This window comes from Ceratotherium simum, chromosome 17 (genome assembly GCF_057802395.1).
Source record: "Ceratotherium simum simum isolate JZ-2026a chromosome 17, ASM5780239v1, whole genome shotgun sequence".
Lineage (NCBI taxonomy): Eukaryota > Metazoa > Chordata > Mammalia > Perissodactyla > Rhinocerotidae > Ceratotherium > Ceratotherium simum.
Window position 1 is genome coordinate 6,039,128 of NC_141916.1, and position 18,603 is coordinate 6,057,730.

The following is an 18,603-nucleotide window of genomic DNA, read 5'->3' on the forward strand; positions in this document are numbered from 1 at the left end:
GAGTCACTTAACATTTAAGTTATGATTATGCCATGTTATATCGCCCATACGTTGTCAAATTAATCTGCAGATAAAACATAGAGGGAACTGACTTAATGGACATGCTTTGGGAAGCAAGGATTTTATTCCATAAGGCATAAGTGATTCAACAGAAAAGTGATTCTATTGAAAAGTCTGTTAAAAGCATAGTTTAATAGCCTCCTCTTCTTGCTGATCTTTAGCTTTACAGGATAAATTTAGGATTTAGCTCAAGTTGTGAACAAACTATAAACTGGATACTATAAAAAGTTAGATAATTACTATGTGGTTGCTATAAACCAATAGAAAAATATTTTAAAACTTAATAGGCAATTCACAGAAAAAATAAAAATTGAATAAACATATAAAAAGACATGACATCATTATTAACCAAAGAAATGCAAATTAAAACAGGATATCAGTTTTCACTAAATAAATCAGCAAACATTTAAAAAAGTAACATTCAGTGTTGACAAAAGCATAGCTTTTGTCTGTTTGGGACTAAAACACACAAGCCTTTTAAAGAACAAATCAAAATTTAAATGTGCATAACCTTTGATCCAACAATTCCACACCTAGAAACTGATCCCTCAAAAATTCTTACACAAGTACATGAAGATATACATACAAGTATGTTTACTGCAGCATGGATTGTAATTGTGAAAAATCAGAAACAACTTAAATGCCCAACAAATAAGGATGTATTAATAGACATGGTAGATCCACACATTGGAATACCAGGCAGCTGCTGAAAATGAGAAAAATAGAGCTATATGTACAGACACGGAAAAGTACCCTTGATATACAGCCTTAAGTGAAAAAAGTAAGACTAAACCAATACGGACAGAATGATTCTACTCTAATAAAACATGTAGGCACAACAAAACTATTAACAGTGATTACTTCCTCGGGGGGGCATGAGAAAGGGCGGTGGAGACTTGCATTTCCAAATTTTTACAATTATACATTGTTTGAAATTTAAAAAAAATAATTCATTAAATTAATTAATTTAAAAAATCGATAACACTACGGGAAGTGTCTGGCTATACTTTCCGCACAGAGCTCAAAAGTCATGTGATTTCCTGAGAGCTAATCTTTCCAAGCTTTAGAGAACACGCCGAGTGGGAAGAAGATCTAGCTCCAGCTCATCTTCCCGGGGCATGACCTTCCGTATCTGGAGAACACGGATAAAGACTACCTGCTCTGCTACTGAACAAGGCTGAATGCACGCTCAGTGAGACAACGCAGCATGAAAGTGCCCTGCAAGCGTACAAACACCACATAAACGTCAAATATTTTGATTAGCATTTGGGGGTAGAGAACCACAGAGGAGCAGCTACAGGCTTGAAAGAGAAGGGTTCCATTAGGGAGCCAAAGACGACTCAACTTCTCTGAGGAAGTAGGACGAGGAAACGGCCATCCAAGCGGTTTTATTGGCTGTGTACGTTTTCCAACTCTCTTTCCCCCTGATCTATTAGGATTCTGTAGATAACAGACACCCAAGTCCTCAAAGAACTGCATTTACAGATGGCGCCCACCTGCAAGAGGTCTGCAGAGGCCTCTGTAAATTACACAGCACCAATCAGAGTGCTGGCATCTTACAACCAACTTTGGTTCCAAAATTAAAAATTATGACTCTAATAAGAAAATGTTATGAAAAATAATGTGTAAAAGCTTTTTGTTTTCACAAACTGATTCAAATAAGCAAATAATGCTATTAACCACTGCTTCCATGAAATGGAACCAATCATGGTTGACTTGTCTTTATCCAAACGACCTCAAACAAATTAAAAGGCACCATGGAAGTCACAAAACATAAGAGTTCTGACTTTATATCCCTTTCCCACTGCTTAGCCTCTTGATACAGGAAGACAGACAGACACAAGTATAGATATGTATGCACTCGATGGAGTATAAAATCACAGGCCAGAATGATATTTGTATTACTCACCTTTCTAAAATATGATTATTTTCAGCAAGTTCTTTAACCACTCCTTCCATTTCTTCCTTTAATTTCTTCATACTACCCATACAAATAAAGATAAATAAGCATCACTGCTTAAAAAAGTATGCAAATATTTTAGAATTATATTTATATTATGTTTTACTTCTTTAGATTGAACTGTCATTAAATAACATTGGCAAATGTATTCACAAAATTTCAAACTAAAAGAGCAAGATCACAAACGGAAATAAAAACAAATGGAAACAATATAGTTACCAAACAATAAATTTCTTACCCCAGAGTCATTTCCACTAACGTGTTAGAACATGGATAAATCGGGGTCATGGTATGTTTGATTCCAGTGGAGGCTGCAAACATTTTCTGGGGCAAAGTTTCTTGTAACTAAAACATCAAAAAACCACACATCAATCACAGAACAAAGTACTTACTACAGATCTTAGATCAAATGTTACAGGTTTTAACAAGGACTTCATAGCTTTAATTTCAAAACCATCAACGATACAATACTTAAATCAATACTCTTTTTAAAAAACTTTTCTTACAGATGATAAAAGAAGGGTCTATGAGATGTTTTTTAATTGTAAAACATCTAAGTTCTTAAAACTTGGCTCAAAATTACATATTACAAATGGGCAAGCAGAGCTGAATTAGGCATATTATGTCCTATTTCTCCCTTCTCAATCATAATCCAATATAAACTGAGAGGAATTTTATTTTAATTTTTCCTATAGGAAAAGGCTTTTTTCTGGACACTTTGGCAGCTGTACCTCATTGGTATAGTCCTGATACTTGGAGACTTCCTCTTCGATATCAAAACACTGATTAGTCAGGGATAGTAACTGTTTCCTAAGATTAAGCATCTTTCTGAAAACCAAGAAGAATGGATTAATAAGCAGTCTAATGAAATACTGTTCTTACTTAGAACACACAATATACGTTAAATTGTTAATTGTGCAGTCAACCACGAACCATCCCCCACAAAGTTTCCTTACCTCATCCATTCTTCTGACTTATCCAAAAATGCCTCATACTTTTTAACACATTCTTCTGTAAAGTGGGTCATGGCTTTCGTAGCATGGTAATACAGCTTTTGTCTGTAATTTAGAAATGATCAGAGGCTTAAACCAACATAACTGTTTCTATTTCCAATATTAAAAAGATTCTCAAATATATGAAAATTCACGTTTCCTGTAATGACTGTTGGGGCTTTAGAATATCTGCAGTGGAAAGCCAAAGGTTTCTAATGTAGACACTACAGCAGCAAGAGGAGAAAGAGAAGGTCCTCAGTGGAGAATGGCCAAAACGTCATTGACTGAGGTTATGGCCAAGGAGGTGGTTAGGTCTGTCCTCGCCTGTGTTCTCTATTATCTGTCCTGCAGTCAGGGCACACGAGAGAGGAGGAGACTGCCCTCACCCTCTCATCTCAGTAACCTCTCAACCAGGGGCCAGACAAGCGGACCTCAAATATGTGCACACATAGTAACAAGTCTGTAAAGCCAAGATTACTATGTATTTTTTATTGTAATTAATTTCAACTTTAAAAATAATCATATTAATAACATAACCAAAAATAATTATTAAACATAATCTGGACACTTACTTATCAAATTTGTGGATTTGTTCTTCATTATAAGCTAGTCCTAAAAATAAGAAAATATATTATTTTTGTAAATGTAGAATCATAAAATTGCACACAATATTTTTCCTTTCAAGATTATTACTTCAAAAAGGCTGAGTTCAAAGCAGATGTCACAAACTCATGACCCATGGGTTAGACATGGCCCATAAATGCTTTTATTTGGTCTGTACAGTGTTAACATTAAAAAAAAAAATTAACTGCCCACATTTAAAATCAGGATATTTCTAATACACTCTGTATTTCTAGCTTCTCTTGAGATATAAGAAGAGCAGGCAACAAACTAGGTGAACCTGAGGAGAGGCTCTCCCCTTGGGATGGGGGTCTCCTCTCCATTCTCCTCGGTCCCCACTGGCTGACTTCACCCCTTTCTGTTACACATCTGGCCTCTAGAGCTTCTGGAGCTCCTACCCCCTGATTTGAAATATTCAAAAGGTTGGTTTTAAGAATAATTTTTAATACATTCAACTCTTTCCTGACAGAATCAAGTCTCTGAAATAACTTAAGTAGCCACCCTTACAAACACACCAAATCAATTCAACTGAATTACAACTAGTAGGGCGGCTCATTAGATCAACAAATGGCAAATTTTACTTACTACGTTCTGCTTTGTCTTTTTTGAACTGATAGTAAATCTCTGTGATGCAACTTAACAGGACTTGTAGCTTTTCTACACTATTTAAGGAAGAAAAACCCAAATAAATTAACTGAGTTGATGTGAAAAAGGACATTTAACAATAAGAGCAGAAACCAGCCGTAAAGTTGTAACTTACTGTCTATCTTTTGGATGCATGCCTTCTTGATGCGCCCAGGTATCTGCCAGCAATCCATCCAGAGATAATTTGTTTTCGATATCCTGCAGACTGGTTTCTAGTGTTCCCTGAGAACTGGAGAGCTAAATAAAACCAACGGGTTCAGATCCAGATTACCAAAAATCAGAAATGATAAATCACAATGCCAATGGAGTCTGAAGTCTGAATCGTATTTCTTTTGTAGATTACTTGAATTCAAAGAATAATCATTTTTATGTTTAAATAAAAGGACAGTTTCTTAGGTTGATTTTCACCACGAGTTTGATATGATAATAAAACATGAGACTAACTAGTAGTAATACATTTTATAAAATATTTATTACACTAAATATCCTTTTTAAAAAAACATACCAAATACTGTTAATCATTCAATTAAGGTTCTGCTTCTTTACCTGTAAAATATGGTTGATACTCTATCTCATAGAGCTGCTGTGAAAATTAAATAGGAGAACCATTAGCACAGTCCCGAGCACAAGACGTGGCTATGCAAGATTTTGCTCTCTCTGTTTAGAGGCCAAAGAAAAGTAACTCCTCTTAAAAATGAAAAATGAAAAGAAACCTCATCTAAGATACTGTTCATTTTAAGCTTAGTAAATTTATCACTTATCTACCACAGAACTGAGCATTTGTAAAATTTCTGAAGAAAGGATGAGGTTAGACTTACAGGATAAGTAATTCTAAATATCTTAAGGGTCCTGATACACGCCATTGCTTTTCAAACAAAGTTTTAAGTGGCAGTTTACACTGCCACTAGCAACAAAGAAGGGTTGCTACATTCCCATTCAGCACCGGTATTACAATATTTTTTGGTGAGGAAGACTGGCCCTGAGCTAACATCCAGGCCCATCTTCCTCCATTTTGTATGTGGGATGCCGCCACAACGTGGCTTGATGAGTGGTGCATAGGTCTGTGCCGGGATCAAAACCTGCGAACCCTACGCTGCTGAAGCAGAATGCATGAACTTAATCACTATGCTACTGGGCTGGCCCCGGTATTACAATTTTTTAAGCCTTGCTAATTTGAAAGACAAAGTAGTATCATACTTTTATTATAATATGAAATTTGGGCCGGCTCCGTGGCTTAGCGGTTAAGTGCGCACGCTCTGATGCTGGCAGCCCGGGTTCGGATCCCGGGCGCGCCCCGAGGCACCACTTCTCCGTCCAACCCGAGGCCGAGTCCCGCGTACAGCAACTAGAAGGATGTGAACCTACAACATACAACTATCTACTGGGGCTTTGGGGGGAAAAAATGAATAAATAAAATCTTTAAAAAAAAAAAAAAAATGAAATTTTCTATTGCTATTGTAGTCGAAAATTTTTTTCAAGAGTTTTACTAGATCTATTTATCTCTAAATCATTTCTAAATGTTCTTTATTTATGGCATGTTTAATGTTTTCTCTATATGCATGAACTATTCTTATAAAGAATTACCACACTTTTCCCCATCTATTTGCTTTTTAACATTTTTTTTTTGGTGAGGAAGATCAGCCCTGAGCTAACATCAGAAGCCAACTCTCTCTCTCTCTTTTTTTTTTTTTTTTTTTGCTGAGGAAGATTGGCCCTGAGCTAACATCCGTGCCCATCTTCCTCTACTTTATATGGGATGCTGCCACAGCACGGCTTGACAAGCAGTGTGTCAATGCATGCCTGGGATCCGAACCTGAGAACCCCGGGCTGCCAAAGCGGAGCGTGCGCACTTAACCACTTGTGCCACTGGGCCGGCTCCTTTAACGTTTTTTTTAACATATAGAGATCTTGAATTTTTATATAGTCAAATAAACACCTTGCTTTTCATGCTCTATGTCTTCTTTAACATTAATGTTAAGAATGGGTTACATTATACTTCCAAAATACGGAAAATAGTTTACAGATGTTATTTTTTACAGCATTACACAGAAGTGTGAAAAACAGCAAGCAGCCCGATGGACCAACAATAGGGGGATAAAAAGTAAAACTATTAATAAATCCGCTGGCTGCAATATTACGTCTATTAAAAAAGTGGTGTTCATATGATCATTTCAATAAACGCAGAGAAAGCATTTGATAAGATCCAACATCCATTTATGATAAAAACTCTCAATAAAATGGATATAGAAGGAAAGTACCTCAACATAACAAAGGCCATATATGACAAACCCACAACCAACATCATAGTCAATGGGGAAAAACTGAAAGCCATCCCTCTGAGAACAGGAACAAGACAAGGGTGCCCACTTTCACCACTCTCTCTCTTTTTTTTTTTTTGGTGAGGAAGAGTAGCCCTGAGCTGACATCTGTTGCCAACCCTCCTCTTTTTGCAGAAGAAGATTAGCCTTGGGCTAACATCTGTGCCCATCTTCCTCTACTTCATATGTGGGACACTGCCACAGCATGGCTTGATAAGTGGTGTGTAGGTCCGTGCCTGGGATCTGAACCTGCGAACCCGGGTCTGCCGAAGCAGAGCATGCGAACTTAACCACTACACCATTGGGCCGGCTCCCACTCTCGCCACTCATTCAACACAGTACTGGAGGTTTTGGCCAGAGCAATTAGGCAAGAAAAGGAAATAAAAGGTATCCAAACTGGCAAGGAAGAAGTGAAACTCTCGCTGCTTGCAGCGATTTTATACATAGAAAACCCTAAAGAATCCATTGGAGAACTATTAGAAATAATCAACAACTACAGCAAAGTTGCAGGGTACAAAATCAACTTACAAAAATTCAGTTGCATTTCTATACTCTAATAACACTAACAGAAAAACAACTCGAGAAGACAATCCCATTTACAATCACAACAAAAAGGATAAAATATCTACGAATAAATTTAACTAATGACATGAAAGACCTATACAATGAAAGCTATAAGACATTATTGAGTGAAATCAACGAGGACATAAAGAAATGGAAAGATATTTCATGCACATGGATCTGAAGAATAAACACAGTTAAAATGTCCATACTACCTAAAGCAATCTACAGATTCAGTGCAATCCCAATCAGAATTCCAATGACATTCTTCATGGAAACAGAACGAAGAATCCTAAAATTCATATGGGGCAACAAAAGACCCCGAATAGCTAAAGCAATCCTCAGAAAAAAGAACAAAGCGGGAGGCATCACAATCCCTGACTTCAAAATATACTACAAAGCTATAGTAATCAAAACAGCATGGTATTGGTACAAAAACAGACACACAGATCAGTGGAACAGAATTGAAAGCCTAGAAATAAAACCATAGATCTACAGACAGCTAATCTTCGACAAAGGAGCTAAGAACATACAATGGAGAAACGAAAATCTCTTAAATAAATGGTGTTGGGAAAACTGGACAGCCACGTGCAAAATAATGAAAGTACATCATCTTTCACCATACACAAAAATTAACTCAAAATGGATTAAAGACTTGAAGGTAAGCTGTGAAACCATAAAACTCCTAGACGAAAATATAGGCAGTACGCTCTTTGACATCAGTCTTAGAAGTACCATGTCTACTTGGGCAAGGGATACCAAAGAAAAAATAAACAAACGGGACTTCATCAGACTAAAGAGTTTCTGCAAAGCAAAGGAAACCAGGAACAAAACAAAAAGACAACCCACCAACTGGGAGAAAATATTTGCCAATCATATATCTGACAAGGGGTTCATCTCCAAAATATATAAAGAACTCATAGAACTCAACAACAAAAAAACAAACAGCCCAATCAAAAAATGGGCAGAGGATATGAACAGGCATTTTTCCAAAGAAGATACATGAAATGATGTTCAACATCACTAATTATTAGGGAAATGCAAATCAAAACAATGAGATATCACCTTACACTGGTCAGAATGGCTATAATTACCAAGACAAAAAACAACAAATGTTGGAGAGGAGGTAGAGAAAAGGGAACCCTTATACACTGCTGGTGGGAATGCAAACTGGTACAGCCACTATGGAAAACAGTATAGAGACTTCTCAAAGAATTAAAAATAGAAATACCATACGACCTAGGTATCCCACTACTGGGTATTTATCCAAAGAACCTGGAATCAACAATTCAGAGACTTATGCACCCCTATGTTCACTGCAGCATTATTCACAATAGCCCAAACATGGAAGCAACCCAATCAATCCACTCACTGATTGATGAACGGATAAAGAAGATGTGTTGTATACACACACATACACAATGGAATACTACTCAGTCATAAAAAAAGACAAAATCGTCCCATTTGCAACAACATGGATGGAACTTCAGGGTATTATGTTAAGTGAAATAAGCCAGACAGAGAAAGACAAACACCGTATGATCTCACTCACATGCGGAAGATAAACAAATACATGGACAAAGAGAACAGATTAGTGGTTACCAGGGGGAAGGGGGTTGGGAGAGTAGGCATAAGGGGTAAAGGGGCACACATAGATGGTGACTGACAAATAATAACGTACAACTAAAATTTCACAGTTATAAACTATTATGACCTCAAGAAAAAAAAAGTAGTGTTGCCAAAAATCAAAAAGAGCAAAAAAAAAAAAAAAAAAAACCCTGAAAAATATCTATACTATAATGTTATACAAAAATAAAAATAACAATTATATGTTCATAGGGTAACAATCATTTAATAATATATATAAAAAGAGATGACTAAAACAGTGGTTGTGAAAATTTTAGCAGCATCAGAATCGTCTGGAGGGCCTGCTAGAACACTGAGTTCTGGGTCCCAGCATCAGAGTGTCTGATTCAGCAGGCCGGGGGTGGGCTCAAAATGTGCACTTCTAACAAGTGTCCATGTGAGGCTGATGCTGTCAGTCCAGGAACTACTCTGAGAATCACTACTGCAGGACACTGAACAAACTGTCAATCATCATTTTTTGGGTGGCGAGCATGTGTGCTATCTTTCCTACTTATAAGTTTTACTTTTATGGTGGGAAAAAATTTTAAGGTCTCCAGTAGGAAAAGAGCCACAACTCAACAGGCTATAAGGAAAAACAATGAAATCCAGTGGAAAATAACTGGCCTGAAGTTAAAGCCCTGATTTCAAAAGACTCCGTGACCAAGAGCTATTTAATCATCCATGCTTCGACTCGCATAGGAAATCTAAATCTTCAAAAAATGTCACAAAAATGAGAAAGACTTTGGGCTCCCCAAAAGGAAACATTTAGGTTTTTTTTTTAAAGATTTTTATTTATTTCCCCCCCAAATACCCAGTAGATAGTTGTATGTCATAGCTGCACATCCTTCTAGTTGCTGTATGTGGGACGCGGCCTCAGCATGGCCGGAGAAGTGGTGCATCGGTGCGCGCCTGGGATCCGAACCCTGGCCGCCAGCAGCGGAGCGAGTGCACTTAACCGCTAAGCCACGGGCCGGCCCTGGAAACATTTAGTTTCAATTCCAAGTGCTCAAACGATGCTGGCACTGGAAACATGTGCCCATGAGGACTAGGAGTTGGGGAGTCGAGTTCTAAGACAAAGCCAGACAAAGAAGAGAAACATCTACATCGATATAGCTGCCTGTATTTACATACAGACAAATACTGGGACAGACTATTCCTTGTTTCTCGGACTTTTAGTTGCTTTATTGTATAGTGACATTTTTCAAACTTTTTTGATCATGACCTATAGCAAGAAATTCACTTTCTTTCTATCCAGTATTATTTAATGTGTATATAGAACTGAACCAAAAGTTTCATGGAACAGTAATTTCCTTACATATGTGACGCATTCTGACATTTTCTAACCTATTTCATTTAAAAACTTCGCTGATTGCAATGCACTGAACTTCACTACCTACGAGTTGATCATGACTCATATTTTGAAAAGCACTGTTCTAGATCTAAAACTGAGGGAAAGAAACAACTAAAGACCAGCCTAAGCTGGGAAAGAGAAAGGGGATATCTTATCAAGTTCTTCCGCACTTTTAACTTAACATCCGTTTCATGAAAGAATATTTTAGATGCTAAAAGCTTGCAGGAGTATGGATTTTTATTTCTCTCACTTAATCAATACAACAACCTGTGAGAAAAGCAGGGTAAGAGACTGCCCATTTTAAAGAAAAAGAAACCAAGGAGGCAAAGAATTAAAGGCCTTGCTTCCATAGCCAGGCAGGAATACCTATGTAAATAGGGGCAGATCTGGGACTAGTAATCGGCTCTCACAATACATAATTCAACGTTCTTCTACAACACATTTTAATAAGAGATCCAGAGACTACCTGAAACGCCACTGTATTTTTCAGCAGAGTAGATAGAGACTTTTGTCCTAATTCCTTTTTTTAGTTATAGAAATGATTCACTGCCTTGAGGAACCCGAATCTTTCTTTAGTTACTTTTTATTTTAGAAAAGCTCTGATGTTTTCCCAACTTGCATCTCTTTCAAAACAAGTTTAAGCACTCTGCATGTTAAATTATATTTATGAACTTGCTTTAACTGCCACAGCAGCAACACAAGAGCTTTACAGATTTTAAAGAGACAGGGAGAGAGGGAGAGGGAGGGAGTGAGGGGGGCAGGGGGAGAGAGAGGGAGGGAGGGAGGGAGAGAGAGAGAAAACGGCTTAGAGCAAAGCAGGCATTTGGAAACATAAAAAATTCCAAGGCAGTAAGGGTATAAATATTGTAAATAGATCCTAAAGATGGGAAAAGGCTACTCTTTCTCTGGAGAGCTTCAGATACATCATTTCTCTAGGAAAGTTTAGATCTAATCTTGCCTGCAAAGGAATAGATTACGAGCCTATGATTGTCAAAATTTTGTAAATACTTACTCTCAACAATTTGGTGTGTATGTCTGAAATTTCACCTAACTCTGCTGCTTCTAGGTTGATCTTCATCAACTTTTCATATCTGTATGAAAAAAAAGTACGGAAAATTTAAATGAGCATAGCGAATACATAGATTTTAAAAGATGTTTTACAAATTATATTTGAGTTTTTATTATCATAACCATTTAAGAATAATATATTGGGGGCTGGCCCCGTGGCTTAGCGGTTTAAGTGCGAGTGCTCTGCTACTGGTGGCCTGGGTTCGGAATCCGGGCGTGCAGTGACGCATCACTTGTTCGGCCATGCTGAGGCGGCATCCCACATACAGCAACTAGAAGGATGTGCAACTGTGACATACAACTATCTACTAGGGCTTTGGGGAAAAAAAAGAGGAGGATTGGCATTAGATGTTAGCTCAGAGCCGGTCTTCCTCAGCAAAAAGAGGAGGATTGGCATGGATGTTAGCCCAGGGCTGATCTTCCTCACACACAAAAAAAAGAATAATAGATTGAATATAAAGCTTACAAGCAACAGATTCCAAGAAAACTTGATTTCTTCCTAAAGAAAGAATTTTATATACTCCTACTCATAAATTTGCACATTAAGAAATAAAATATAAAAGACAACTTAATTTCAAATAGTCGTATGACAGCATAATACTAGGCAGGATAATAATCTAGTCAAATACTAGATTTCAGAATTAATGGCGGTCAACAGCAAATAATGACTTCAGTTATTACATTTCCTCTGCAGGACAAACAGTGCAGCCTAAGAAGTGGGCTGTTTAAAATATCATTCTGTTTCAAAAGACATTTCAGGGATAAAATTAATGAGTAAAAGTAATCCCAAAATTCTAAAAATACTACCAAAGTACAGGCTCTAGAATACCTCTCCCTACTTCCTCTGTTGATTACAGGTTTTACACTTTCCCATTCAGAGGGTCTGCTTTGCAAGGGTGATCAGTGAACCCTTTCTAGCTCACGTTACCTTCTCCTTTGCAAAGGGCAGGAGAAAAAGCCACCGCAGAGATGCTCTTCATTCTTACTGAGACGACTGGACATTTCTGCCTTTGTGAGGATGTAACTTAACCCAAGGTCGTGCCCTAACACAAACTCTTGCACAGCAGGCCATACTATGCCAAGGGTAACTAAACAAATTAAGCAGAAATGGAACAACATTTAACATTTTAACCATTACTAATAAGGAAGTAATCTACTCACACTTTCATAGTCTTTTCAATGTTTCTGAGGCAGAAATCCAAAGTGATCACAACTTCTGTCTTTTTGTGAACAGTTTCATTATAATCATCTTTAATTAATTCTCTAAAAAATAATAATATTCTCATTAGTTTAAGGAATTACTTGTTTTCTTTTGTCTATCACTAATTATACTGCTCCACTACTGTTCAGACAAATTTCTTAACAGTCTTGATAGATTACAAAAGCCAGTTCACCTTTTATTATGAAAAGCATCTCTGTGACCCTTTATATATATCTAGGGCACAAACCATCACTACTTATTAGGTAAACAGTTTAGAAATTTAGGGCATTTAAATTATATTAAGGAATAAAAACTAATCTACAATCACAGAACTAAGCTGAACAGCATTACATTTTACACTACCAGAATTAATTTCTACCACTCATAGTCGACTGCTGTCTGATTTATACTTTAAATCAGTTAATACGATCTCTGAAGCAGCAGGCTGGCATAGTAAACAATATAATTGAAGGGCTTTTGGTTTACATCAAGGGTCAAGAAACTAAGGCTTGATGCTTGTTTTTACTAAAAATGATATTTACATTATTAAAGGTTTTAAAACCACATAAAAACAAAGAAGAGACCTTACGTGGCCCATGAAGTCTAAAATATTTACTAACTGGAAAAGAAAAAGTTTGCCAACAGTGGTCTACATTAACTATTTCCTCATGACTTATTAAACTAAAAGCTAATAAGTAAAAGGAATAAAGGCTTCACGGAGCAGTGACCGGGGCAGACGACAACAGCAAGAGAAAACGAGAGCTGTCAGTAACAACACTATGAAAATAAATGGAGTCAACACTTAGATTTTTCTAGAAACTATTTAGTAAAAACAGAGAGGCTTCTTAATGGAAAGAGAAAAGCATAGGCTTACAAACTGGGTATGTGAACACATAAAAAAATTATAAGCATAAATTTACAGGTTTAACATAAAGGTCACAGGGAAAAAAAAGACCATTTTTTCTTCTTAGAAGCAGGAGCAGAACAAGAATGATGGAATGCTTCACACATTTGTGAGAATCGAAGGACAGGTGTGAGGTGGGTATGTAAACCGTCACAAGCGCTAAAGCCGAAGAACACCCGAGCCCAGAGGAGATGCGGCCATGACTATGTGTGTACAGAATTCAAAAGCTTCAAGTGAGGTTGTATAGAACTAGAGGCATGCTTCTCAGAAGAGACTATTTATCCTCCACTTCTGTCGGATGGAAAGATGACATCCACAAATCACAAAAGGTAAAAATATGTCAAATTGTCTTCATCACAAAACAGTTCTTAGGGTCCTTTGAGGGAGAGAATACTTAACTAGATGATCAATACTCTGACCTAGAAAAACTATATTAAGTGATTCAGTAAAAAAAAGTTAGCTTTTAAATTGCTTGTCAAGGTGAGAGCGTACTTATACTGTATGATTTCACTTATATGAAATGTCTAAAATAGGCAAACCTATAGAGACAGAGAGTACACGAGTGGTTGCCTAGGCTGAGGAGGTTATGAGGGAAACAGGGAGTGACTGCTAATGGGTGCAGGGTTTCTTTCTGGGATGATAAAAATATTCTAAAATTAGTGGTGATGGTTGCACAACTCTGTGGATGTACTAAAAATCACTGAATTATACACTCTAAAAAAAAAATGGGTGAATTATATAAGCATGTGAACTATATCTCAATAATGCTGTTAAAAAGAAAAGTTGAGTGTGTACTCAAATTTGATAAAAAAGGCAAGAACTAGAGGAAGATTCTGAGGACATAAACCCTAGAAAGCAGTATAGCTTGTATTGGATTATAACAATGCCACAGCCTTCTAAGAGCCAAGTTGAGTCCTTGGAAAAGGAATTCATCTGCCATCATATTGTACAGTGAGGTGTAAGTTTTAAAATTCACATACTATTTGTCCTATCTGTCTCACAAGGTTTTTGTAGGAAAACAACGAAAAAAAAGCTGCTAAATGTTTTGTAAACTAAATGTGAAACAAATGTCTTATAATAAAAACCAAGCACCCAACCCTACCTAGTCGGAGGAGGTAAAGTATCAGTGGTGGGGTGGTTACCAGTTATTCAGTGAAGTCAACATGAAGATCAATGTTCAAATTTCAACCTATTACTTACATCAACCATCGTACCCCCTTTCGCATTAATTCCTGATAAAGCAGCAAGGTACTGGCAATTCTACAGGCATAACACACAACTCCTGTTATTGCCTAAGGAAGAAAAGCAAAATGTCAATATTTGGCGTTAATTATGGTACAAGGTAAGAAAAACTTCTACATAAAAAATTTCAAGCAATGTGTTTTTATCAGGTTAATTAAAACACAATAAACTACCAATTTCTAAAAGCTAAGGACAGATATAACTGCAATAAATATTTCATCCTTAACGTGATAATGTTAAACATGCACTGTCTCAATGGAGAAAATTTTCTTATGAGTTCAAAACACAATATAAAGTAAAGAAGAAAGAACACAAAATAATTTGCAATGGATAACAATCTAAATGAATAATTTCTTAAATCATACTGGCCTATATAAAGACATAATACATTTTATTGCTTCCACTACTGAAAGGATAATTTTAATTCAGATGTTTACATAGTAATTTAATTAAACACTAACCTTAGCCATGCTAGCATCTCCATCTAAATCATAACGTGGATGTACTTTAGGGAGCGAAACTGAAAGACGAAGTAAAATAATTAAAATCTAAAATAAATAATTTTGAATGAATTATTTTATCCTTTATACAGCAACCTCTTAAGTAAAACACTAACCTCTAAATTACCTCTAAATTAAACGTTAGTGGCAAAACTCTTTTTAATGTTCTTTACCTGGTTAAAAAAACCACCTGAAACAATAATGCTCATTCTGTAACAAATTACCTGCAATATTTCTAAGGCGTTTCACTTTGTTCCTTAAATACATTCCAATACAACAAGCTCAACACTTCTCTTTAAATCTAAATAAAATCCCAAAGATCCAAACAGAAATGTAAAAATCTGGGTAATTTTTTTTTCATCACTAGGATTAATAATTTAAAAGATTCCAAATGCAGAAAATTCCAAATGCAGTCTAATTTTTCTTAGACTCCAAAGCCTGGTGAAGTGTCCTATTCACACTGGACACAATAAATATTTGCTGAAATTTATGATACAAAAGGTTATCCGAGTGCCAGTAAAATACTAAAAGCAGAGAGCTACAGTAAAACACATGTGACCAAATATTTTACCATTTGATAAACAAAATATTAAGTTCAAATTATGTTGCATACAAGGCTTTTCAATTTTACTCCTGGTCTCCCTCAACTAATTTACAAAACTTTAATGTTTATGAAAGTTAATGTCATCATTAATCAATTTTATGAAGATGACAATCATTTTACAGGCTTTTTTTTTTCCTTATGGCTGTAAGAACCACAGGAAAAACCCCAACCTACTTTTTTCATACACCAATCCCATGGTATTCAGAGGTTCCCGGCTTACTACGAAGATGGGGTTTTCCTCAGCAGTTCTGGGGAAATGCTGTGCCAGTCTTCCAGGTTCTAGAACTAAGCGTCGTCCTTCATATATAAGTTCTTGATTTGAAGAAATAATTTTGGTTTGTTTATACACCAGTTCATGAAATACAGTGGCACTGTGTGAGAAAAGTCCAAAAGGACAACATAACTGGGATAAAACGAGAGGTAAGATCTTTTTTTTTTTTACCGGTGAGTGCAACAACATCCATTTCTAATGATACGTGAAATCACGACCAGTCCATAGAAACACCGCTTTGCTGATGTGGATCCTATCAAGTTTATTACACTGAAATTCCACATAACCTGTCTATACAGCAATCAGCAAGACATTTTTATGTCTGGATACCTGTACTGGATACGTGCAACACAGGATTCTTAATATCTAACAATGGAGAGCCAACACAGCAGAGAGTGCAGGAGCAGTGACTCTGGAATCAGACCACCTGGCGTCACACTCCAGGTCTTCCACTTACTTGCTGTATCACCTCAAGTTACTTCACTGCTCTGTGCTAACATTCCTCATCTGTAAAATGGGAATAATAGTACCCACCTCACAGAATCGTGAGGATTAAATGACTTACATATATAAAGACTTGAGAATAGTACTTAGAACACGACTATATCATGTTTGTTAAATGCAGTAATAAAACCAAGTATTTTCAAAACTATGTTTCCGGGAAAAAGGTAGACTCTCCCTAAACAGATCTATGAAATCAAAGAAACATTTCAGCAGCCATGTTGTGATCTGTCTCTGCCACCAGCCCCTGCCGTGACCTGGCTCAGGCCTGGGTGGGCTTCTGACGTTCCAGTCTACTCCTTAAAGTGAAAGAGCGGCCAGCACCTGACTGTGACACGTTTATTCAGGCTATTAAGTACCAAAGTAAAGACAAAAACCATACTTGAATGTAACGTTATATTAACATTATTTTATTCATTATATTTAAAGTTTATATTATATTTGACATAGGTATTCAATATTAATATCTAATATATTATTTTATCTAATAAATTTTATTCCTTAATAAATTACCAAAAGTCTCTTTTTCAGTTTTAAGAGGCATCAAAACTGCTATTTGCATCTTGTCAAAACAGAAACAAAGGCAAACACAATAGGTGTAATGTTTTTTTCCTTCATTTTAAAAAACATTTTATGTAGAGATCACTGTAGATGCACATGCAGTTGTAAGAAATAATAGAGATGCTATATACTGTTCACTCAGTTTCCCCTGAGGGAAAGAGCATGCATAAACGCAGCACAGTATCACAACCAGGATACTGACACTGATACATCCACCTCTCTTGTTCAGATCTGCCCAGTTTTACATGTATTTAGTTGTGTGTATTTAGTTATATGCAGTTTTATTACGAGTCGACTTTTTATCACGTGGGTCTAATGTGTTTCTGCTTAGGTAAAACAAATGATTATTTTTCCAGCACCCAAAAAGGGCTTTATGCCACATATGCAAATAACTATAGTAACTATATTTAAGACTTATGCTTTAATATTTTTTAAATGACAGGATAGTACTCTTTATAAAACCCAGCCCATTTATTAGTAGATGCTAACTGTGGTTATGTGATTATGTAATTGGAGAAGGCACAGAAACGAAAAGAGTCTTGTAAAACCTGCAGTTTAAAAACAAGCTAATTTACTTGCAAATTTTAGAAAATTAATCCTTTTACTCCAAAGATAAGTGAAAAGGAATTTACTGAGAACTCAAACATAATTTTCTTCGCGGGAAGTGGGTGCCTTTGGTGAAGCTCGAGGCATCTTTTCTATTTCCTCTCCCAATTTATGAAGATGATTATTATGTAACACAATATTATGACATAGAAAGAAAATATAAATCGGTACTTACGTATTATAGCTATGAATGTAAATCTTATGAGCTGTCATTTGTTGTAGTGAAAAAACATGAATTATCATTCGGTGAAGTATATCACTAGTTTCTGCAAAAAACTGGTCAAAACCCCAACACTTTTCCTGATCCGCCTCAAGGATGTTGGCAAGAACAGGGGTAAGGAGAACTTGAAGACCCCTAAAAGAGTATTGAAAACAGTTAAAGAGTGAATGTATTATATTCTGTCTAGGTACAAAATCATAATATTCACCAACAAATCAAATGAATGGCTATAACTAGTATTAGAGTAGATTAATTCAAAAATCTGCTACTTGGTTTAATATTTACTACTTATCAATGAATCAGGGGTTATGGTATTTTTATGTTAACTTATCTTTTACTGATTATTTTCTTTGATTGCCTCCTTCCCAAGTTTTCTTACTTTTCCAAACACATTCTGACACTGGTATACATGGCTATCCAGGGGAGATCCGTTGATGAGAACCAGGTGGTCATGAGAATAAGACCAAGGTTTAATTAAAGGGTCTTTAATGTCCTTTTCATATGGCACTCCAAAACATAATTTTTTATGTTGAATTTACATGCCTTTTGTAGTATACTTATTTAGGAAGTAACATTATTATAATCATCTAGCAATCAATTACTGCCAATTCAACTAGGAATAATCTTTGACTAATAAACTTAAATATTTTTTAAAAGATGAATGGAAGGACCTTTACTCTCTCTCATGCTTTCACCAAATTATAAAATATCCTCAAACAGGCTCTCGATTATGGAATTTCAAATAGTTTTAAAAATATATTCTTGACTACGTGACAGACACTGGAATAATT

The 18,603-nt window shown here is 36.1% G+C and overlaps 1 protein-coding gene across 4 annotated transcripts in view; it reads right to left on the reverse strand.

The window, feature by feature from the left end:
- The window catches only part of TBK1 (TANK binding kinase 1), a 53,121-nt gene that overhangs the window by 11,473 nt on the left and 23,045 nt on the right, over positions 1-18,603 (reverse strand). For 3 of the 4 annotated variants that reach the window (XM_087442077.1, XM_087442078.1, XM_087442080.1), the window contains 14 exons: positions 17,768-17,947; positions 15,828-16,024; positions 15,011-15,069; positions 14,508-14,599; positions 12,364-12,465; positions 11,147-11,225; positions 4,394-4,515; positions 4,219-4,295; positions 3,585-3,624; positions 2,977-3,078; positions 2,752-2,848; positions 2,259-2,365; positions 1,970-2,041; positions 106-766 (listed from right to left, as the gene is read on the reverse strand). In XM_087442077.1, coding sequence (XP_087298203.1) covers positions 697-766; positions 1,970-2,041; positions 2,259-2,365; positions 2,752-2,848; positions 2,977-3,078; positions 3,585-3,624; positions 4,219-4,295; positions 4,394-4,515; positions 11,147-11,225; positions 12,364-12,465; positions 14,508-14,599; positions 15,011-15,069; positions 15,828-16,024; positions 17,768-17,947 — 1,396 coding nt within the window. In that variant the 3' untranslated portion in view covers positions 106-696. Of the gene's footprint in view, positions 1-105; positions 767-1,969; positions 2,042-2,258; positions 2,366-2,751; positions 2,849-2,976; positions 3,079-3,584; positions 3,625-4,218; positions 4,296-4,393; positions 4,516-11,146; positions 11,226-12,363; positions 12,466-14,507; positions 14,600-15,010; positions 15,070-15,827; positions 16,025-17,767; positions 17,948-18,603 lie in introns of those variants that run through there. The other variant, XM_087442079.1, reaches the window with a different exon arrangement.